Raw genomic sequence first — 23,618 nt, forward strand, 5'->3', positions numbered from 1 at the left:
GGTCTTTAGTAACGTTAAACAATAATTTTTTTTTACAGGGTTTACAGGTTCTTCACAATGAGAAAGCAACACATCGTGATGTTCAAGCTGCAAACATTCTGTTTACAGAGGATGGTTATGTTCGACTTGCAGACTTGAGTATGTTATAACTTAATAGCATGTTGTGCAGTAATCAGGAATCAGTACATAAGTCATATAAAGTATGCACATTAGTAAGTTATTTTCAAAATAATATTTTTTTTTCTTTAGGTTCATATGAACAAGTGTGCTAAAATCCTATAAATACATGATACACTTACAACACAATTCATGAGGTTAATGTTACCAGTAATGTATATGTATATACTTTTATACATTTTTCATACACTGCATGTGTATTGAGTTAGTTCTTCATTTATTATTTTGTTTCTTTATAAATATTATTAGTGTTTGATTATACTATTGAAAAATTACTCCTTTTAACTATACACAGTTGAAACATTAGCATTATTATCATAAATTATTACCAATGTTATTTCCCTCTATAGTTACAATAGGAGTGGCTTAATGATTTTTCATTAGACAAGACATGTTACAAAAAATTGGAGAAAAACTGGGCATGGTATTCTGTGGTTAAATTTTTAAAATAATTCTATGTGTACAGCAACAATTAATTCCAATGGCTTGAGGCTTCTGTGTTTCATTAACAATATTTGTTACTGTGTTTAGTATATCAAATGCCATTACTGTTTAAGTTATTTTCTATTAGTATAAAGATTGTTTTTGCATTAACATAATATATGTAGGGTTAACACAAACCTTCTATGTTGGTCAATATTATTAGGATTAAGGCTTAAAGTATCATCAGCAGCAAAGTTAATCAGCTGATTAAACCATGCATTGTAATTTTTGTATAAGTGAAAATGTAAAAAAAGTTGTTTAATTAGCCATGCTCATTTCTAAGTGAATTTTTTTTCAAATTTCACTGTAACTACATATCTTGCTCTGATTAGAAGTTAATTTTAATATTGTATTCTTTAATAACTGATATAATACAAAAACACTATCTGTTGCAGGTGTTTGTGAGCTCAGATAAGTAAAATAATATTGGTTTTTTAATATTGTGTACCAATTTTCATTTCAGATAAATTATTGATTGTTTATGATTCAACGTAACCAACATGCTCTGTTTGGGACTAAATGGTTTTCTTGATAATGATAGGTTGTAGACAAAAGAGAGATCTTAAATTTTAAATATAAGTTGTTTTTTTAATTCACACTTTTAGCTTGAAATCCTCAATGGATCTCTTAAATTAGGGGTTGGCAACTTTTTTCTGCACAGGGGCCAGAGGCCATGTCTGTGAGTGGATGGCCTGTGGGCTGTAGGTTGCCAATCCCTGTCTTAAAGGAATAGGCAATTGGTTTGTAGAAGATGCATCTTGCTTAAAACGTAATAGAAAATGTCTTGGAATACACTTACTATTTAACTTGTCCTTCTGGTGTTGACAAGTGTTACATTGGCAAATGTCATGTAAAAAAGAATGAAGCTTGTGATTGTTCTGTTATTTCATTATAGGCTTATTTCCATACATTCAAAAAAATTATTAGCAAATATATCTATAATCCAGCATAATCTTTCTTGCCATTTCTTTTACATTAAGTGTTTTTATTCTTCACCAGCTTAAGCTATGAACAAGAAAAAATGTGTGTATGTGTTTTCTTATAGCAACACCACATAAGGCTATCTTTTGAGCCCACTGAGGGAAATTGAACCCCTGATTTTAGTGTTGTAAATTCGTAGACTTACTGCTGTAATGGTGGGGGCATGAACAAGAAATCTTAAAGAAAAAGATATGAAAATTTGCAATAAAAAACAAACATAGCATTTTCCTTTATATCTACTTTGTGCTGTGGAAAAACAATAGGTTTAAAAAGAGAATGGTATTTAAGGCAGGATGGCACATAAACTAAAACTTAAATATTTCGTAGAAACAGACACTTAACACAGTGTGTATTTGAGACTTCATTGTGAGAAAGTTATATTATTGGATAATAAGTTCTGAACTTATATTATATAGATGGTTAGTTTCTGCATAAATAGATTTATTCATAATGGCAAAACCTTTGTAGGTAATATTTTGGCAAAAAATACCTGTTCTTTGACATTTTATATTTAATTTCATGCATTGTGTGAATAAGAACACTGTTCATAACAGTTGTTCTCTTATGATTCACATATTCTTTCGAAAACCTTTGGTCTTTATAAAATTGAAAAAATAAACAAATCTCTGATTTTTATCTGTGTGAGTTGTTGAAACATATCTTTAGGCAAAATCTCAACTAACTTGATCAAAATAGTGAGGAATTGCAGACCAAAAACTCTAACTGTACAAAATATTTTGATATTTAGGACTTGTAAATTCACAAGAAAGGCACAAGTATGAAATCTGTAGGAGCTGTAATAAAGTGAAATCAAACTGGAGCAGTAAGTTAAGAAAATTAAAAAGTGTTTAGGCTGTTTCTAACAAGACATTTGGTCCAGAAATAAATGAGTGGTTTATAACTACTATTTCTGGAAAAAGAAGAAACATAAAAAAAATTTTTATGTCTTTTACCTGACATCCCTTCATGGTGAAAAATAAATGTACCTTTTTGAGACTACAGATGTCTTGGGATAGAAATGTAACAATAACTGCTGTATTCAAATTTGTCCAGTAATCCACAGTCATCAATTTTTCTCAAAAGTATAATTTCGAGTTGTAACTCTTTTCTAAGCAGGTGTTAATAATTATTTATAGAATGTAAGGTTTATATCATTATGATATAAAACTTTTGTATGTTTCTTTGACTTATGTAAAACCTCTAATTTTGGGTTACATTATTTTGAATTACTTTAACAGGTCTTTCTTGTAGTTTGGAGGAAGATTCTGACAGTCAGCTTCATTGTGTTGGTTCTCCATGGTGGATGGCTCCAGAGGTATTTAAATGATGTAAAAATAATTTTTAGAACAAATACTTTTGAAATGAATATTTCCCATACATAATTATTAAATAAAGAGTAAAGTATTTTTTTCTTCATCTTTAAGTATACAATAAACTGCATAAGATGATCTGTTTAATAATTTTGTGTTTTCAGCACATTTTAATACACTCTATATTGTACAAGAAAGAATGTTAAATTCCTGTATCTTTCAGTTTAGAAACATTTACAGAGGACTAATTGTTGATCATGTATATGGATTTATTTTGGTTTATTTTTTGCCCAATGGTGCTGTAAATTATTCAGATTATACAGAATATTGAGTAAGTTGCATTAAAGTGATTTTGAATATGCATATCAACAATTCATGTGAAACCATAGCTGATATAAAGTTGTGGTGGAACAACATTTATAAAAAAGTACATTTTGATATTGGAATATTCTAGGTAGTGTGATGCCACTGAAAACTGATTTTTTTATCATTTTAATGTAAAATATTTATACACTTAGATCATAACCATAGAGATGCATTCAGATTAAGCATTTAGAACTTGTGGGATGGGGATATATTTGGTTTTTAATGGCATTGAAAAACTAAAAATATGAATTAATTTGGAAAACCAAGATCATCCAGAAACAGAACTACAAAATGTCTCTCCCTAACCATGGTAAGTAAAATGTGGCATCTTGTAATAAGTGAAAATTGATGAATGCAAGGGTTGTCATTTAAAGCCATTCGAATGACCCTAACAAGAGTATATAACAGAATGAAGAAGGAATTCCAATTGGGAAAGCAATGCAAGTCACATATACGAGTTGCTTCTGTGGCATACCCTTTCAATCATTGCATTTCTCAAGCAGCTGGAGAATGAAACATTTATTCATACTATTCCATATGGAGACATACTGGTCAGTTTACTAGATGTGGCACTTGTGGATTTATTTGTGATAATACCTTTGAAATTGAAAAGTTGGAAACCATTATTTTCATAATAGAAAGGAGGAGTGATGAGCTTTAAATGTTTTATCTTTGACAAACGTTATTTTATGATTATGTATCTTGATTATTGTCAAGATACATCATCATAAAATAACGAGTGACAACTTGTGGCAGTATGGACTTGTAATAAAACATAATTTTCCAATACTGAATATAAGAAGAAAATTATATTCTAGGCTGTAATATACAAAACATTTAGAAGTGTGATTGTAAAATATTACAAGTTACAAATGTTGTTGTTTTTTGTTTTTTTAAATAAACCCTAACTAATATAATTTGACTTTTCTACCTTGATAAAAATTTCATCACACTGTATTGAGTAACCAACATGGTGCTACGACAGTGTATGAAAACCATCAATTTTTTTGAAGTAAAAGGAATACATAATACAGTTAGGCTGTAATTAGTTCTGTTGAAAATTCATTTTTATGTACATTATATTCATTTAAGTGTTCATTTGTTTTCTTTGCAGGTTATAGCATGTAATGATTGTAATCTGAATTATGACTGTCGCTGTGATGTTTGGTCCTTAGGTATCACAGCAATAGAATTAGCTGATGGTCATCCACCATTAGAAAACGTCCATTTCAATGGAGTCATGTTGAAGACAGTCAGGTTTGTAAAATAAAGGTCATTCAAAGTTGCTATTACACCCTTGTGCAAGTTAATTGAAACAAGATGGAAAACTAAGTTTTTTTTCAATTTTTTGCATTTTATTTCTGAGAATCCAAAAATTACTCACAAATTAATACATGATATGACCGTCTTTATATTTCAGAAGATCGTTAATCTGCTTTGGCATCGAATCCACATGTTGACTGCAATCTTTACTAATTTTTGGATCACGATACCACACCTCAATTATGGCCTCAATTAGCTTATCTTTCACAGTACAGTCTTTTTCCTGAAGTCTTTCTTTACAAATCACCCAAAGATTTTCAATAAGATTTCAGTCTGGAGAGTTTCCAGGCCAGTCCAGCACCTTTATTCACGTTGTAGTCATAAAATTCTTCACAAGTTTCGATGTGTGGCACGGAGCCAGATCTTGCTGAAAAATGCCAGATCCATCTAGAAATCTCTTTTTCTATTCTGGAACAACTCTTTTCTGCAAAACTTTGATGTACTGTGGTTTTCGCATCATACCTTTTACAATATGTAAGCCTTCGACACCATAGTAGCTGAAAAAGCCCCAAAACATCTTCTTCAAGGGATGTTTTACGAACTGATTGATGTGTGATTCTCGAAGTTTCTCACCTGGAGATCTCTGAACATGCAGACTTCTTTTACCCTGTACGAAAAAATGAGTCTCGTCACTAAATAACACCTTCCTCCATTGTTCTTGTGTCCAGTTCTTGTATTTCAGACCCCATTGATACCGTTTTTTCTTCATTGAGTTGGTAAGAAGTTGTTTTTTGACTAGTCTCCTTGCCCTTCTAATGCAATTTTGAATGGCATAATATTCCTCAAAATGTTGTCATATATCCCAAAAATAGATCAACCATACTGCAAAACACAGTTAATGATGCCGTCTGTTTGAAAAAATGAATATTGAAGGAAATCAGCAGGTCTAGCGAGCCTACACTGGCCGCCATCTGAAAATATTGTAAAATGACCATTTGTTTCAATTAATTTGCAAAAGGATGTATTGCGTAGTTCTTCTCAACTAACATTTTCGTTTTGTCATCATATTGCATGAACTGATTCAGACACTTGATAGTTTCTTTGTGTCAATTTTTTGTTTATCATAAAAGTTAACAGGGTTTAAAGGATGTTGTAATTTATCTGAGCTAGAGAATGAATAATTTTTGTTAACTTTGTATAATGAAAGACAAACAGTTACCATTATAGAAAAGTTTTTGAACAGCTCTATTGTTTAAAAATATATTATTAATAAATGAAAATGAGATACAAATTTCACCATTGTACTTTTAAGGTTCAAATTGAAAAAAAACATACTGTTATCTTAATTATCATAAATTATAAAATAATATAATTTTGTTCAAGAGGGAATTATAACACTTCAGTTTGTAAAAAAATAACGTATATTACATAATGTTCATAGTGTATCAAGACAATTGAAAGTGTACTTTCTTACATAACCAGTATTTCTCAGTACATCTAATCTGAACTGATAAGTGTTCAGTAGATCATCAGGAAATATTTGTTTGTCTGATTAAATTTTACAAAAGTATTTGTGTGGTTTTCTGTTTTCTCTTGTGTTTCCTTCCATTAAAAGAAACATTTCTCTATTTAAAACTTCAAGGACAGAATCAAAAGAAACAATGAACCGTACATATCTCGTAACTAGGATAGTGATATTGTTTATTAATTAATAAATATTATGATTCTCTGAATATTTTTAACACAAGGTTAAGCATTTCTACAAAGCATTTTATGTAGTTCTTTATATGCTCAAAAGTGAATAGTAAAGCATGTCTGTATTTTATACAATTGTAAATTTGATACATTCCGAACAGTGTGAAAGGCTATTTTGATCCACACACTAAAATAATGGATTGTAAACTCTCTTATTTGATGTAGTATAAAAGAAGAAAAGCTTTAACATGATTATTTAATTTGTGGATTAAGAATAATTATATTTAATTATATCAGTAAATTTAATGTATCAGTGAATTTAAAAGTGACATCAAAATGTTTAAGTTGTTTAATAGAAGGAATACATTTTGTTATAGATTAAAGCTAAAAATGCAAAAGCATTCCAAGTTGAAGCACATGCAATTATTATTCTGTTTTATCCTTAATGCTTTATATGTATGTTCATATGTAAATGCATAAGTTTTTGCTAAGAAATTGCATCTAGTTGTATTTGTACAGGAATCCTCCTCCAACCATGAAGAATCCAAGAGACTGGTCTCAGATCTTTAATGACTTCATAAATGAGTGAGGTTTTAATTTTTTGCTGTTGTTGAGTTAACTTAACTCAGAAAATAAAAAAAATAAATAAACATAGTCCCATTTCTCTGTAGATCGGTGAATACAACATAATCTTAAGCGTTAAGTTCACAGAAATATCTTTAGTTATTATTGAGTAATATTACTTGTATACATTATAAAGGTATAAGTTTTTGCAGTACTAGTATCTATATCTTGAATATAATTTGGTGCTTTTCAAGACCTTTAATATGTTGTGCATTATAACTTATCTTGGAGGAGTCTCCAACTTATTATGGTATGTACATTATGTATTATGATTTCAAATAACTGGAAATTTTAATTTTACTTTAGAGGTTAAATGAATGTTAATATGTATCAAATTTATGATCTTTGCCAATGCAACTGATACACACAATTTTCTTTCTTAAACCTTTCACAAATGGCTTGGTATAATATACACAAGTTTGTCTACACATGAAGTAATGCACGCATATCTTCACAAAATTTGGTAAACCTTTAGTAAAGACTAAATGTATTTTGTATACAAAAATATCAGATTATTTAATGAAATACTTTTACTAACGATTTGTTTGTGAAAATAGTCTGTTTTATTACTAGTCTCAGTGCAAAGTGATTTCATGTTATGATTATAAAAACTATTCTTTGTCCCAGAAATCTCAAATATTATTTGCATGATCTCTGAAACCTCCTAAATACATTTCAAGTGTTTGTTTTTGTAAGGCTTTATATTTTTGCTATTTTCTATACTTTAACTATGTGGGGTCTGTCACTTGACCAACCTTGTAACTATCATAAAAAAATTAGAAAGTAAGTCTAAATTGGTTTTTTCAGGCTAGAATGACTACATATTATAATGCAAAAATACAAATGTCTAGTCTAAATAGCTTAAGTCTCATAACACTATATATTTACATATATATTTATTTTTCATTATATTGACCTTTCAATCATGCCTAACTAACATTACATAACTAGCATTGATGCAGTACATGTGCACACTTGTTACATATCCAGTCATGTAAAACTGACATTTAGTCTTTCCTCTCTTGGCTGTGTTTTAGTGGACTAGTATTTTGTAATATACAGTCACATTTCAGTTATTATTTATGAAATGTATATTGTTGGTTCCTACTCTGGAGAATTTTCTTCAAATTTAAATAACAGGCAGGACTTGTTCAATACACATTTAAAATGTACTTTACATACATTAAACTGAAACAAACATAGATATTAGAATAAATGTATAATGGTAAATCTGTTACATATATCAGAACCTAGTTCTTGCACGTAACATATTAGTAGAAAAGCTCTACTGTTTCACATCATGTTTGTGTTGGAGTTTGTCTTTATTTTGCAGATGTCTCATCTGGAACTTTGATTATCGACCTTGTGTGGAAGAATTAATGAAGCATCCTTTTCTAATCCAGCTACCAAAAAGTGACACACATGTAAAATGAAATTTTGTTTTTACCTTTAGTTTGAACAAAATCAAGTGTGTTGGTCAAACATATCTTGTGTGAAAGATTATGGGTAGCTTGGTTCCACAACAAAACCAAGCCTGTTTTAAATTTTAATGTATCCAAAAACTTTGAATAGCTATATGTTGTTTGGGTACACTAAAATTTATCTCTCACTGAATATTTTTAAAATTGTGTGTTTACAAAATGTAATTTTGAGTTTCATATTAAAATATATTAATTATGATCAATGCTTAAAATTGTGATGGATGTAAATATCAGGTACGTGTTTCTAAAATAACAATAATATAAATATGGTTGCCAGATTTCAGTGTTACGCTGACAATTCAAATTAAGAAATATTTTTAGAATAATTTTGCTAATGCATTTTCTGTAGTAATTTCTTTTTAAGTCTTTGGTATTTCACTCATTTATTATAGATGATAATGTAAACAGTAAAGGTTGTAAAAGGATATGTTGATTTTTATTTTAAATTTCTGCATATTTCAAAAGTAATTGTATAAATGTAGGGATTAGCAAAAGTAATAAAAAACAATTTCATTTTTTTATTTTTGATCATTAAGAGGTTACCTTTGTAAAATATTTTACTTGAAAACTATTTTATTTCTTTAAAATTGACTTTTCTAATTTTATTTAGTGATGCTAATGTGTTTATGTATGTATATATGAGCTAGATATTTTAAAGTTAACTTGTTAGAATTCTGTTAAATCTTTAAACTTCATTAAACTATTTTTATCATGTAATTTGTGTAAATTTAATCATCTTTATCAGTGATTTCTTGTGCAAGAAGTTTATGGGCAAAATAACATTTAGAAATGTGACCTTTCTATTTTGAATTAGCATAAATACTCCCAGTATAATTGATTGTTAAACATTGAAAATTTCTACTCTACCTCTTATTGTGATTGTTTTTTTATCACAGGTAACTGTGGAGCTTCAACATTTAATTCAGAAGACTTGCAAGCAAAGTAAACCTACTACTTTCACACACAGAGTATCTGTTTTGGGATCATGGTTTGTGGAAGCTTGGGACGAAGAACCAAAATGGTTACTTATAGATGATGTGGCAGCACTGCATAATGTAACTGAGGTATTGTTGTTGCTCTGTGATTTTATTGCATTCTTAAACTGGCAATGCTATAAGTTGTTTTGTTTCTGCTTACTGTCAAGCATTTTTCTATCGGATAAAATGTGGAAAAAAAGCTTTACTTGAATAATTTCCTCAGAGTAGAACAACTTAATCCTCTCAAAAAACTTTCACTGCTATTTCTTTTTATATAACTATAAATAAATGTAAACTTTATGTGTAAGTTATTTCACAGTATTATAAATTAATTGACAAACAAATCTTCTCTACCAAACGTAGGATGCGGTCATTAAACACCTAGGGGGAAGATTTAAAGAACACCAGTTTTATACTTATTGTGGAGATATTTTAATCAGTCTCAATCCTCTTGTTATGCCAAATGAGCTTAGTGAAAAGGTAAGTTTTCTGTATTAAGTTTGTTTTGATAGACAGTGTGATCTGACTAAAGTGCTGTTTAATAACATTATAAGTTACATCATGTAGTTATGATAAACTGTCATAAACAAAAGTGCTTTCAGTTAAATGACCTGAGGTTGCTGGTTTTCTTCAACTTTTTAAAATTGTAACATTACACCAATTATTTGGATGTCTAAAATTTTTCCACAATAACACCTATGGATAATACTGCTTACTCCTGATTTTATTGTTTTGACTTAAAATCTCTCATCTTTGCTGTCACAACTAATAATACTTTATTTCAAGGTATGAACATGGCAGAAGTATCATGACTGTACCAGGATTATTACAGTTAAATAAACCTCCCAACAAATAGAAAGTCATATTGTAGTCTTGCAACAATATTTAATGTGAATAATGATGTAAACTTTTCTTTTAATGATCATAATTCTGTGTTTTTAAATCTATGAACATATTCCTTTAGACATTTTTTATGCTAAAAAGTGTGAAGCATCATTATATGATTGCTAATAATTTCTAATCCCTCATTTTTAACTAGTCTTACACAAGTTAAAAAGTAAAACATTTGTAATGTTTTACAGTGCTTAGCATGAAGTAGACATTATAAACATACAAATTAAAATGTTTGTTTTTATAAATCTTGCATATTGTTTAAGTGTTTTTGAATAGGTCCTTGTTACATAAATAAATAACATTTAAGTGTATTATTGAACAATTAGAATAAAATGGTTGAACTGTGTTATAAAGTTTTACTTTGGTTACAGTTTTATCCAAAGTACGAAGGGAAAACGTTTTCTGACAATCCACCACACTTATTTGCTGTTAGTGACAGGTCCTACCAGGATATGCTACATCATCAGTGTCATCAGGTCTCTGAGTTCACTTGGAAATTAGAATTTTAGAAAGATGATCAAACTATCTAAATGTAATTTGAAACGAAAAAAAAAAAAGATTTATTCTAAATAACTGGTTTCATTAGAAGTGTGAGTGCTTGTAACACCAAAAAATTGGGGATTGATACCAGTAGTAGGCAGAGCACAGATGACTCATTTATGACTTTTAAAGACTATTAGCCATGTTTTTGAGTGTTGGATCAAATTAACACCATTGGTGTATTCTTTCAAATGAAAAGTTAAGAAAAAAGATAGGGTTAATGGGTCTTTATTATATGTAATGCCTTTTGTCAAGATATTTTAATTTTAAAATCTGAAATTAATCCAGTGTCAGTAATCAAAAAAGGAAGTGCATACTAACAACACAAACAAAATATATGGATACAGAATTTGAGACCCCGACTAGCAACACAAACAAAATACATGGGTATAGCATTTGAGACTCTTAAAAAATCCTGTATATAGTATTTTTAATTTGTTAATGTGATATTTTTTATCTCCATATTTAGAAAATGACTGTTCATTATGATAATATGTATTTTTAGATTTAATATTTAACTTGCATAGTGAAATGTAAATAGTTTGATGCAAGTTAAAGTTCGTGTTAGTCTTAACATTATAATGCTGTTAATTTAATTAGTCTAGTTTCATTTAAAATTAATCTGAATTTCTAGCACGTGATTTTTATATATATGGAAATAATATTCAATGTTGTCATCATTGCACAATCTAAAAATTTTAAGCATTTCAGCTTGGCTTAAGAGTGAAATAACATAATGATAATAATTCCGTAAAGAGTAATGAGATTGATTACCTTTTGCTGTTCTTTCTTACTTGATGCTGAACTGTGGGCTTAATAAATGTTAATTTACCAATAATTTAAAAGGTTATTTACTTGTGAGAAACAGGCTGATAAAATATGGAAGTAATTATTTATAATGCATATGGTCAGTTTATTTAATTTGTGTTCCACCTCACAATACATACAGAGGTGCCAACCATTACGATTTGAGCGTAATCATGAGGATTTTGGTGTATACGTTACAACTATACGCTCATACAGACAAATATTACGACTTGTTGTAACTCCCAAATTATATATTATATAGGCCTATACAATAAAGTGATAAATTGTTTCCCCAGGGCTTGAAAGGGGTGAAAAGAAAATTTCTAGTAAGATACAAATAAATTTTGATAATAAATAAGACATAGCCCAAATGGCTACTTGCGATAATCATGTTTGTGCTTGAAATACTAAAAAATATTTGTATCTCCGACATCTACCAATTGTTTGAGTGCGGTGCTTCTCCATACTAGGTACGTGGGGGAATCCATAGTTACGTCATCAGTGCTTGCCAGCCAATCAGCACTCACGTAGATGGGTATTTCTCGTTTTCTATGCTGCATAGAAACACCAATTTGATCGTTCACAACATGGAAAAAAAAGAGGCCTCGTTCACCAGATTGTCTTGTTTCTGGTAAATCTGAAAGGACTAAAACTGTGAATCAAAAATTTAGGAAAGAGTATTGTGCAAAATATCCGGTCATTGCATCAAAAGTCAGTGACAGTCATGCGTTTTGTACAGTTTGTCACATCGATTTTTCTGTGGCGCATGGCGGGATAAAGGATTGTTCCAGACATAGAAAATTGGCATCTCATGAACAAAAGCAGGTAACGACATTTATGAGTAAGAATTCAGAATATGAAACCATAAATGCAGAAGTGATGTTCACGCAATTCGTCATTGCTCATAATTTACCCCTAGCTGTAGCTGATCATGCAGGACATCTATTCATAAAAATGTTCCCAGACTCTGATATAGCAAAAAAATATGGCTGTGCTAGAACCAAAACTACAGCCATTGTACAAATGTTGGGTTGTGAAGATGACAAAATGATTTCAAGCATACTTACCAACAGTGTTTACAGTTTAGCCACAGATAAATCCACAGACATGGATGACTCAAAACTGTATCCAGTGGTTGTATGATATCTGTACGGGCTCTGTCTACAATCATTACGCTCAGTCATTTGAAAGAGTTGGCATCTCTGTGCATACATACATATAATTAAATCAACTGAACTTATCCATATATACAGTAATTATGCTATTTTAATATGGTTAAGAGCCAATGAACCTTTTACTGAATTAAAGATATTGTTCACATATATTTGTTATAATAATATACAAGTATTTCAAGTGCTTGGGAACTGCTTGCATGTCCTTGTATAGTTTTATAGATATACTGTATATAATGGATGTATTTTTATCTTTTTGTTTTATTTTCTTATGATTAGTAGTTTTATTTAATTTTTGAATAAACTGATTATTTATATTCTATAAACAGCTAAAAGTACATTGTACCTTGTGTTTGTCATTGAAATTCCAGCTGTAATTGTGAACAGAATAATAAATTCTTCTTTATTTTTACTTCAAGACCATTGTTTTATTAGGAGAATCAGGATCTGGCAAATCAACTGCAGCTTCCTGGTTATTAAAGCACTTGGTTTTTCTTGGAACAGTGAGTCTATTGCTATTAAATAATTTCTTGGGAAAAAATAATTATATAAATTATGTGTTTATATTGCTGTTAACTCTAATATTTTTTTAAGGTGCAACATATATTAATCTTTGCTTTGTTGCTGTTTTTTGTTGCAGCTTGTTAAATTTGTTCTCTGTTTATTTCTAAATATAGCAGCTCTTTACTTAGAACTATATGAAAATGAACATTTTTTTATTTCATTTGAATTATTATTATTGTTGTTGGTTGTAAGAGTAAAAAGATTTGACCAGAGTTGCAAACAAGTAAGACGTTTAGGCAAATAAATATGCCATATGTTTTAGAATGTTAATCCTGGAGTCAACGAGAAGCTTCTCCAGATCTTCCCTATTTTGGATGCCTTTGGTAATGCTCGTACTTCATGTAACTCCACCTCAAGTCGCTGTGCCCGACATGTTGAACTAACTTTTAATCGAGTAGGAAAGATTACAGGAGGTAGTGATAGTATTACCTTGATGTTATTCATGTGATAAGTATTAGTGTAGATTAAAACTTTCTCAACTTAAACTGATTACTCTAAAAGAAAGTAGTTCTTTTTGTAAATGTAAAGAATTGAGATCATCTTTAAAAAACAACTATATAATCATGTGGTTATAGGAAGTTTTTAAGCTTTTTCCTAGTTTTTTATGTATCTTATGTGCTGTAAACCTGTAATTTGAGGTTTCTAATTTGGTACAAAGATCTTATAAAGGTCAAAGTTTTGATATTACACTACTAGTTAGTCTCAAGAACTAAAATCTACAATTAGTAGACTTCACTCTCCTCCACCATTTGTCTAATCTTTCAGGTTTTTCATAATTTATTAATTAGTGGGCCAAGTAGCACCTATAATAAAGTGCAATATCTTAAGAAAAAATAACATTAACTTGTAATAAATTGTTTGTTAAGCAAAACTGAAAGTGTAAATTTGACTTCCTTTGTATGTAGTGCTGGTCATACTGGTGTCATTTCAACAAAAAACATTATTTTGATCTAAAGTAAAGAACCTTCTAAGTTAAAAAAAAAAGAAAAAATTATTTCAAAATATTTAAAATTCTATTGGAACAATTTGACATTTTAAGCGATCAAAATTGATGCATAGTCTGTTCAGAAAGTAATTATGTATAATATTGAATTTTTTCTTTTCTAATTATCAAATCGTGTTTTAACCTTCTTTTTCTTAAATGACAGCCACAGTGTTTATGTACCTTCTTGAAACCTGGAGAATTACCAGTATTTGGCCGTAAGTTTTTCAGTTTATTACTGAGGTTTCTAGTTAGCATTTAAGTTTCAGCTATGATTTTTCTCAGATAATTAGATCAATAGTGTCTACACCTAGCTGATGGGAATTCATTTTTTTTGTTAGTACTGTGTAAGTTAGCAAAGATGATAAATATCCAACTATATATTGGCTTTAAAAAAATGTTGGAGATTAGTTTTTATTTGTAACTGTTTCCATGATATTATTCTAAAAGTTTTTGGTTTTTTCAAATATAAAGTTAGTAACAAGTGACAAATAGAATTTTTTTATCTTGAATCTTGTGAATTTGCTTCTAAGAATTGTTTGTGTGTGTGTAAATATATGTATGATATATATAATATACACATGCATACATGTGTTTATATAGATAGATCAAGGTGAGAAGATTTATGGGAAAAGGTGTATTGTTTCAGGGGCAACTTTAATTTCTACGTATTCTATTATTTTTATGATGGAATGCGAGCAGCAGGTCACTTGAAAGAGTTTGGACTTGATGTGGAAGGACCTCAACGCCATCGATATTTGTGGGGAATGCGTCAAGACCACAGTGATAGAAACAAAAAAATGTTTAACTTGCTGCTCAGTAGTTTTGTCTCTTTGGCCTTCTCCACAGAGGTAGACTGAACTCTGATGTATTTGTATAATATGAAAATATAATATTGGAATGACTCAATTTTTTTTTGATTGAATTGATAGAAGTTAGTTTATTGAATAGCATGCTTTATAATATAGCAAATCTTTTAGCCCAATGAATTTCATTTTGTTCTTTTAGAAATGACTTTTTTGTAATCTTCAGATTGCATAGAAATAAAAATGCAGCAAAAGAGTGAAAACTTACCATTTTGGGAAGGTGACCTTATGCCTTACATCTTTTATTTGGATCCATAACATTTTAAAATTGAAAAGCAACCTAAATACTTCTTTAAAAGCTGTGTAATGTTATACACTTCTTTCTTTACATAGATTGCTCTTATCTAAAGAATATCCCAACAGGCTTTCCTTTTTTTGCATAATTTGATTTCATTTAGAGATTGAAAATAGGCTTTCATTATATAACCTTTACTTTTGTAGAAAATTGGGCAACATGCACCATTTTGTTTGCAGAGACTGGAAATAAACGATTGTATTTATATAATATACCTATCTATCACAATTACTCAACAATGCACATATCATGCATTTTACACAGTGAACATGTGTATGTACAATTCAGGTTCCTTTATTGTTTAAATAATTATGACCTGTTTCTTATTTAAGGGATTGCTTTATTAGAATTAAATTATTATTGACACACACACACACACACACACACATATATATATATATATATTACTTTAAAGTATAAATGATAGTTTCTTGAAATGATGTTCATTTTAATAGTACAAATTATTGTTTTAAACTTAGACCATGATAAATGCTTTTGAAAACCATTTTATCAATAATATTTTTTTAGTATTTGGAGCACCATCATTAATTTTTGTTATTTTGATTTTGAACTAGGAAATTTCTACTGTTTGGAATTGTTTAGCAGCCATAATTTTGCTGGGTGATCTTCAATTTGTACAAGTTGGACTCGTTACTGAGGTCACCAACACTAAGATTTTAGAGAAGAGTAAGTCATTAGAGTAATACTTAAATATTTTTTAATTATAAATTCCTTTTTAATGATCTATTCTTAATGTGACTATATGAATACACATATACATTTTAAAATTTGATGCTTTAGTATTGTTATATCATCATACGTTTTTCACGTTCTTGACATTTTTGCTTCGTTTTCTTTATCTTTGTACAATGTAAAAGTTTTTAAATAATAACTTTACAATATATATTAATTGAAATTGCTATGTACATATATCTGTATGTGTATGATTACTTTTGTCAGAAAGGATTAAGTTTTTGTAGTAATTACAAATTGTATCTTTGTTTTCAGTTGGTGGTCTTCTGAGCATAAATGAATACCAACTACTACGTGTTTTTACTTCCTGTACGTCACTTATTCGAGGAATTTCTATGTCTCATGGTAACACAGTTGAAGATGCAGTGAAGAAAAGGAACATTATTGTCCGTCTTCTGTATTCACGTTTAGTAGACTGGGTTGTAAACATGGTTACCAAGCAACTTCATTTTTCTGCAGTTGTCTAGTAAGTGTAATTAGGTAAAGTGCTTAGTTGAACACATATATTGAAAAACAAAGATATATATTTTAGAAGATATTGCAATTTGCAGTTCTTTTTGTTGAATTTATCAAGAAAATGCAAATTTTATTATTTCAAAGCAAACTTAATTTTATAAAATGGGGGGATACTCTAATTCTGATTAATTATTTTATTTACCTTTCAGTGGAGATTTTCACTCCATAAGCATTGCTGATTATCTTGGATTTGAAGATATAAGGAATAACAGTTTTGAGCAACTAGTTTCAAACATGATAGCCGAACAGAACCTCTGTCACTTTAATAGACATGTGTTTGAAAAGGAAATGGTAATTTTTTTCTTTCTCTCTAAAACTTGGATATGTTACTGTGCTAATTTTCAGTTTAAAATAGTTACAGACATGTATACTTCTTTATACATGAAAAAAAAATGTTCAGTGTAATTAATGTCTTCATTCATAAATGCAAAATATTTTAAAAATATAGATTAGAACTTAAATTACTTGAACTTAAGTTAGTTGAATATGTAAGAAAATGGGCTAGTTAATGTTTATCTATTGTAAATGATGTATTGCACAGAAAAAAGAAATGTAAGAAGTGATCTACACATTATAAAATATAAAACTATCAAATAGAGAACTTTGTAATGCTGTTAAAGTGTGCATTTTTTGAAGATACAAACATATTTTTAGAAATGTTATATCTATAAAGGTATGATGACACTCAGATGAAAGATTTATAATTCTCAGATATTCCAACGTTAATTGAATACTTTGACTTGTGATGCTATTAAAATGGTAGATTTGAAGCTACCAGGTGTACACATTGTTATTTTTAATGTATATATCTAAATTTAGAATGACACTCAGAGAGGAGATAATTTTCTTGCATTTATTTATGTTGTTTCTTGAATAATTAATTTAGGATGACAGTAAAATGGAAGGTATAAAATATCCAGATATACAATATGGAGATAATCGACCCCTACTGGATCTGTTTTTCAACCGACCAGGTGGTATTTTGGATGTTGTACACAATGTAACAAGACAGCCTGTAACAGATGTTCATATAATTGGTAAGCTACAGTTTATATGTTTTCATTTAACTGCAACTTATGGAACTTGTTCATTGACATACTATTAGTACAGTATTACATAGGGTCTTGTGTAGGACAAGGGGTTGTTATCATTGTTGGAGCTGTTATGCAATAAGGCTTTTTTATGGTTTGCAAAAAATCAACTAATTCATTGGTTACTTTATATTTCATATCTTATTTAATCCTTAAAATAGGCACAAAAATAGTTATATTGTAGTTATATTGCTTTCTTTAGGTGGTACTATGGAAGTACATACAGTGTTTTCACAAATTGAGGAAATATTGTAAACAACATTGTTTGATTCTGGAGATCTTGGAAAATCAGTGGCTGCTATCAGAAGGTCCAGGAAAAACCCTCAAAAGTTTAATGTTGTCTCTCCTACACCCCTCTTTTTTCTGATAACAAACCATGTTATAGTGTTTAACTAAGTTTCACAAAAAGTAATTTCTAAAAAAATGTTACTTGAGCTTATTTTATGTTAAAAACAGTTAGTGTAAGCTGATCTCAGTATACTCGTATATCATAAAATTAGGGTAGTTCAAAAACATGGTATTTCATAATTTTGCTAGTTTCATTTTTAACATAAGCATTTCATAAATAATTAATAACATTTCTAGTTTAAATTAATCTTTTTCTGCTATTTCCTGAAATTTATTAATAAAGAGCAAAAGAGAAATGGAAATGCAAAAATTTAATGAGTGTCATGAAAAATAACTGGCATGCATGAAATAGTAAAATATTTAAAATCATAAAAATCTAGTTATCCTAAGTGCTTTCAAAAGGTTCACATTTCTAAAGCACATAGATTATAGTGTTTTTATTATTTTGTATCAAGACTTTTTGAACCTACGTGTTTTTTCTGGCATTGTAAGTAGAAAATATTTGTCATAAAGACAGCTTCTCTGCTTGTATTTAACTAATCCACCTGTTACTTGTATTGTGATTAATTTAGGCTGGGATTTGAGTAACAATTTGGATACCACTGACAAGTATAATTACTTAGAAAAACTATTTTTTTAAGCATCATCTATAAGAAAACTTACCATCTGAACACATCGTGTTGAAATGTAAAGGTCTTACTGATGGAGTTCATGTTATTTTACAATAAGTAAAGTAGTTACTTGAAAATGACAGTTTGGCTCTGAAGAATCCTGAAATTATTCCATTAATCTGAGTGAACCACACACGTCATATAGTAATCTTCCCCTGTTGCTCAAAAATCATAGATTTGGACAAACAAACTTGCTTCAACCATTCAGATTCAGGCATGGCTTTTTTGTACATGTCATGATTTGTTTTACAGTGTTAAAATGTTTAATTACATAACTTCATGACCAGTTTATGTTAATAAAATTGATATGAAAACATATTGTAAAATTAATATTTGTATGTTATTGAGATTTTAACCTATTTTAAGAAAAGATTATTAAAAATTTCTTCATTTATTTCTCTGTATCATGTGATGCATCATAATCTCTGATTCCTTGCTTTAAGAATTTTTACATTAAAAGTAGGCTGCTGCAGTTTCTAACCAATTAGTGATAAAATTATACTTAATTATAAGCAAGAATATATAATATTCTAATTGCCTATCTTCGTGGTTTTTTCATATATCAATAAATATACTTCCCCTTTTTTCTCTGATATTTGAGATTGTTTGCTGACCAACTTTATATGGCCAATGGATATATGTTTTCAACCAATAGAAAGAGTAGATTCTTCTCTATCTGAATCTATTTCTTGTTGTCTTGATAATGTGAGCTACATTATTCATGCAATCTTTAGATGTTTCTCATCCCATTAGCATTGTGTTATAACTATAAACATGTAATTAGACTTTTTTTTTTTACCTATTTAGAGCTTACTTAGAAAGCCATGTAAATTAGAGTAGTTTTGAGACATTCTTTTATAGTGATAGTTTTATTTTTTGTGTTCTAAGATACACATTTTCATGCAGATTTTAAATATGTGAGACTCAACAAAGCTTTCAGAATTGTCTAAAAATTTTAAATGTAGTGCACTGTTTTTTGCTTTTTGTGTGTGTATGTATGTATATAACAAACATGTTAAAATTAGAAGCTTCTCAGATTAGCTTAACAAAATAGCAGAAAAATTAAACATTCAAAATTTTTAAGAGGTCAATCATGCTGTAAAACATTACACTCACCAATCACATATTGTGTACATTAGCTCTATGGGAAATAGCTAATGAGCTCTCTATGTGATATATTACTTTTAACATGAGGATCACTGCTTCAGTGGGTACAAAATATAGCAGATGTGAAATGCTTAAACTGTTAAATAATGCAGAACTTTGTGATCAGTAATACAGTTGCAACAGATAAAATAAATTGTATTATTCATCTTATTTCATACTTTAAATATTTTCAATTCCTTGTACCTTGATGATATTACTACAATTAGCAGTAAGTTGGAAAAATGAGATAAAATGTAAAGTTTTACAAAAAGAACTTTTCATATACATGGGAGGTTCTAGAGATTAATTCATGTGAAATATTTTTATTCTTAGCCTGAAAATCATCTTTCATTTAGGTTGACTCAGTAAGAGCTTCAGAAATTCATGGATAAAAGTTTATTGAAAAACCTGAATTTTTCTGTACAAAAGATTTGTAGCTTTTACTAAAATCTTACCATATGTTATGAAAACACACATAGTATAGCTTTGCAGGTATAGGTTAATTCTAGTTCCATTATTACATTTCTTAAACCTTCTATATGTATCTTACTGAACTGTTTTTGTTCAGGATATGCTTCTACTTCAGATTTTTTCAACATCAGATAATAATTCCCTCCATACTTCAATCATGTTTCATTATATTGCTGTTTCTGTCCTCTTTGGCACTTGTTTGAACTTTTTGTTCTGCTATCATCATTTTCACACTGATTAGATTAACATTTCACTTTTCTTGTCAAATGCAGAACAGTAAAGACATAGATGTTTTAAACATATTTTCAAGATTTCCCTCACACCATGCACGCACTCAACATTTTTTTAAGCAAGATCTGAAGAACTGTAGGCAGGAAATTAAGCCTGTTGTGTGCTTTGTTTCTCAAAGCTCAAAATAGTAATTATTTATTGTTTCATTAATTAGTAGAAGTTTTGTCCCTATTTACATATAAATAAAGAAACTGAAGACTGAAAATTTGATTTTAATTGCCACAAGTAAACATGACTCTATTCTGATACTGAGGATGAATGTGATTTACATACCTTTATTTTTGGTACTGTTGCTAAATTATAATAACTAATTACAAATTATATGATTAAATAGACCATCTCGTACTTGCAAGCTGAATATATTTAAATAATGTTTTTGAAAGTGGAGGTTGTTTACTATTTGAATGATATTAAGCATTCGTATACAAACACCTGATTTGAAACAATAAAGGATTTGGTACCATTAAATGTTTCAGCAATTTAATGATTATGGCAACTTATGGTTAAGATTTTGTCTGATATACTTCTTAAAGACAAACACTAAAACTTGAAGTTTAAAAAGAAAGTTAACAACTTTTTTTGGTTCTAATTGTCAAACAACTGAAAAAGATGTTATACATTTTGAGTTTTTTTATAATTAATAATGTTATTTTAATGGTTATACTGCAATATGAATTTAAGGATACTATCATTTCTCACATAAAATTATTTTTTTTTCTTGTTTTGAAAAATATTATTGCTAGAAAAACGTGTTTATTGCATCAATTTACAATTTATTCTCCCTTTTTTTTACTCATTAAACTATGCTTTTCTTGTGTCATTAATTTTATTAAAATTAAATTATAGCATCCAAGCATTTGAAGCAACTTATGTGAACATATCCATAGTTACTAATACAAACTGTGTTTCAGAACTGTGAAATTAAGCTGTTCATCAAGAAAAATAATCTACAGAGAGGTTCAGTGTAAGGCTCTTTTAAGTGAAACTATTTCAACTTTATAATTGAGAGTGTGCTGTTATAATAATGTTATTGTGTGATAAAAATTCTAGGAAACTTGTCATTATGAATTTATTTATTTTTGTTCCATTTCAGAATCACTGAAGAATACTGTGAGTAACATAAAGTTCTTAGCAGATGAAGGTTTGGTTTTTGTGGTGAAGCATACTTTTGATAATGTTACTTATAGTGTTGATGGTTTTGTGGATAAAAACTGTGAACAAGTTCCACCTGAAGCTATCTTGGCATTTTCATGTTCCATCAATTCTAAGGTGAAAGAAATGTTTACTCAGCCACTGACTAAAACAGGTGTATATATTCATTATTTATAGTATTTGTGCATGATGGTTTATTACATTATAATACACAGAATTATATTTTTCCAGGTTATTTTGCTGTAAAAAGTGTAGTGTGCATTTTCCATAGTTTAAGTATTTACACTGTAATGCTCTTGTTTATTTATTCTTTTTCAATTGCATTGTTATATTTTTATCAACCTTTATCAGAAAAATTTAGTGGAATTTAACTATGTAGTCTGTCCATTCATTTATTAACTCATACTTCCTATACAATGACAACAGTTCTAAATGGATTTTAACTAAACATATCGGGCAACTTTCTTCAGGGATGTAAAAAAAGATAAACTTCATTTTGATGTTAAAAGATGAGGATTGCCATTTACAAAAGTTTCTTTCTTTTCGTATAAAATAACAACAACAAAAAAATGCCCATGAACTGAAACAGCCAAACAGCTGGTGGCTATTTTTCAGCTCATTAGTTAAATATGTTGAACATTATTATGTGGACTAAAGATGCAGTAACATTGTAGAAATAATTTAATTTTCTCATTTGTTTCTTGTCCAGTTTTGTTTTCTATAAAAATGTAATATTTTATTTTGTTTAGAACCACAAGGTAAAGTTTACAAGAACACAGCTAATGTAGTTTGTAATTATAGATTAATAAAGTTTGTTCTAATACTTTATCAACATTATTATTTCTTTGTGACTCTAATGTTAGCTTAAAAATGTAAAAATTTGTATGTATCTTTTTTATTGATTGTTTTCTGAACATTCAGAAGTATTTATTATTTATTAAAAGCACTATAGACATGCTAAGCTTTGATAAGCAGTTTTTCTTAAAACAGTTTGTGGTCAAGCTCAGTGGTTAGTGTGCTTAACTTTGGTTTGCAGTCTGTTGTAACCAAAACAGTTAAGCTATATTCTTTGGGATCATGGGTGGATTAAAAGAATGATAATAAAATTCCACTAATTGGTCTGGAAAAAGTAGTTGCCTTTCCTTCCTTCTAGTTTATCACTTCAGAATTCAATAAAACAAACAAACAAAGTTAATGATCTACATGCTGAAGATAAATTATTTGATATTAACGTATGAAATATTTGCAATGATAAAAAAAATTAATAGAAATAGTCAACTATGCATGTAATACTTTTGAAATATTTTTAATTATTACATATATAAATCCTCTTGTTGTGGTAATAGTCAGAGAGAAGTATGATTGGTAATTTGTTTTGTTTTTTACATTGGAAAACATTTTGAAAACATATTTTACAAAAATTAAGAATACTGGTAGTTTTAATAATTTATACTTTGGTTATTATGCATCAAATTGTAGATTTAATTATCATACAAATTCATGTGCTTATAATTATATTTTCTTTCTGATTTTTGATAGTTTTTGGAAGTATAGCATATACATATGCCAATAGTGATTACAAGTGGCTAAGGCTGTCGAAGGACTAGTTTAGTATCAAAACGATTAGTTCAGTTTAACTTTTCTTCTTTCAATACCAAATATTTTCCTTGATATAATTTTAGAGCAGGTGAAATGATGTAAA

General features: G+C 28.9%; 1 protein-coding gene across 5 annotated transcripts in view; it reads left to right on the plus strand.

The window, feature by feature from the left end:
* The window catches only part of LOC143258460 (neither inactivation nor afterpotential protein C-like), a 78,159-nt gene that overhangs the window by 25,115 nt on the left and 29,426 nt on the right, over positions 1–23,618 (plus strand). For 3 of the 5 annotated variants that reach the window (XM_076517465.1, XM_076517466.1, XM_076517469.1), the window contains exons 5-21: positions 39–138; positions 2,880–2,956; positions 4,432–4,574; positions 6,795–6,860; positions 8,233–8,323; positions 9,277–9,444; positions 9,721–9,837; positions 10,623–10,727; positions 13,190–13,273; positions 13,597–13,747; positions 14,483–14,534; positions 14,966–15,167; positions 16,053–16,164; positions 16,486–16,696; positions 16,896–17,037; positions 17,633–17,783; positions 21,858–22,070. In XM_076517465.1, coding sequence (XP_076373580.1) covers positions 39–138; positions 2,880–2,956; positions 4,432–4,574; positions 6,795–6,860; positions 8,233–8,323; positions 9,277–9,444; positions 9,721–9,837; positions 10,623–10,727; positions 13,190–13,273; positions 13,597–13,747; positions 14,483–14,534; positions 14,966–15,167; positions 16,053–16,164; positions 16,486–16,696; positions 16,896–17,037; positions 17,633–17,783; positions 21,858–22,070 — 2,185 coding nt within the window. Of the gene's footprint in view, positions 1–38; positions 213–2,879; positions 2,957–4,431; positions 4,575–6,794; positions 6,861–8,232; positions 8,324–9,276; positions 9,445–9,720; positions 9,838–10,622; positions 10,728–13,189; positions 13,274–13,596; positions 13,748–14,482; positions 14,535–14,965; positions 15,168–16,052; positions 16,165–16,485; positions 16,697–16,895; positions 17,038–17,632; positions 17,784–21,857; positions 22,071–23,618 lie in introns of all 5 variants that reach the window. The other 2 variants (XM_076517467.1, XM_076517468.1) reach the window with 2 other exon arrangements.

Source organism: Tachypleus tridentatus, chromosome 8 (genome assembly GCF_004210375.1).
Source record: "Tachypleus tridentatus isolate NWPU-2018 chromosome 8, ASM421037v1, whole genome shotgun sequence".
Lineage (NCBI taxonomy): Eukaryota > Metazoa > Arthropoda > Merostomata > Xiphosura > Limulidae > Tachypleus > Tachypleus tridentatus.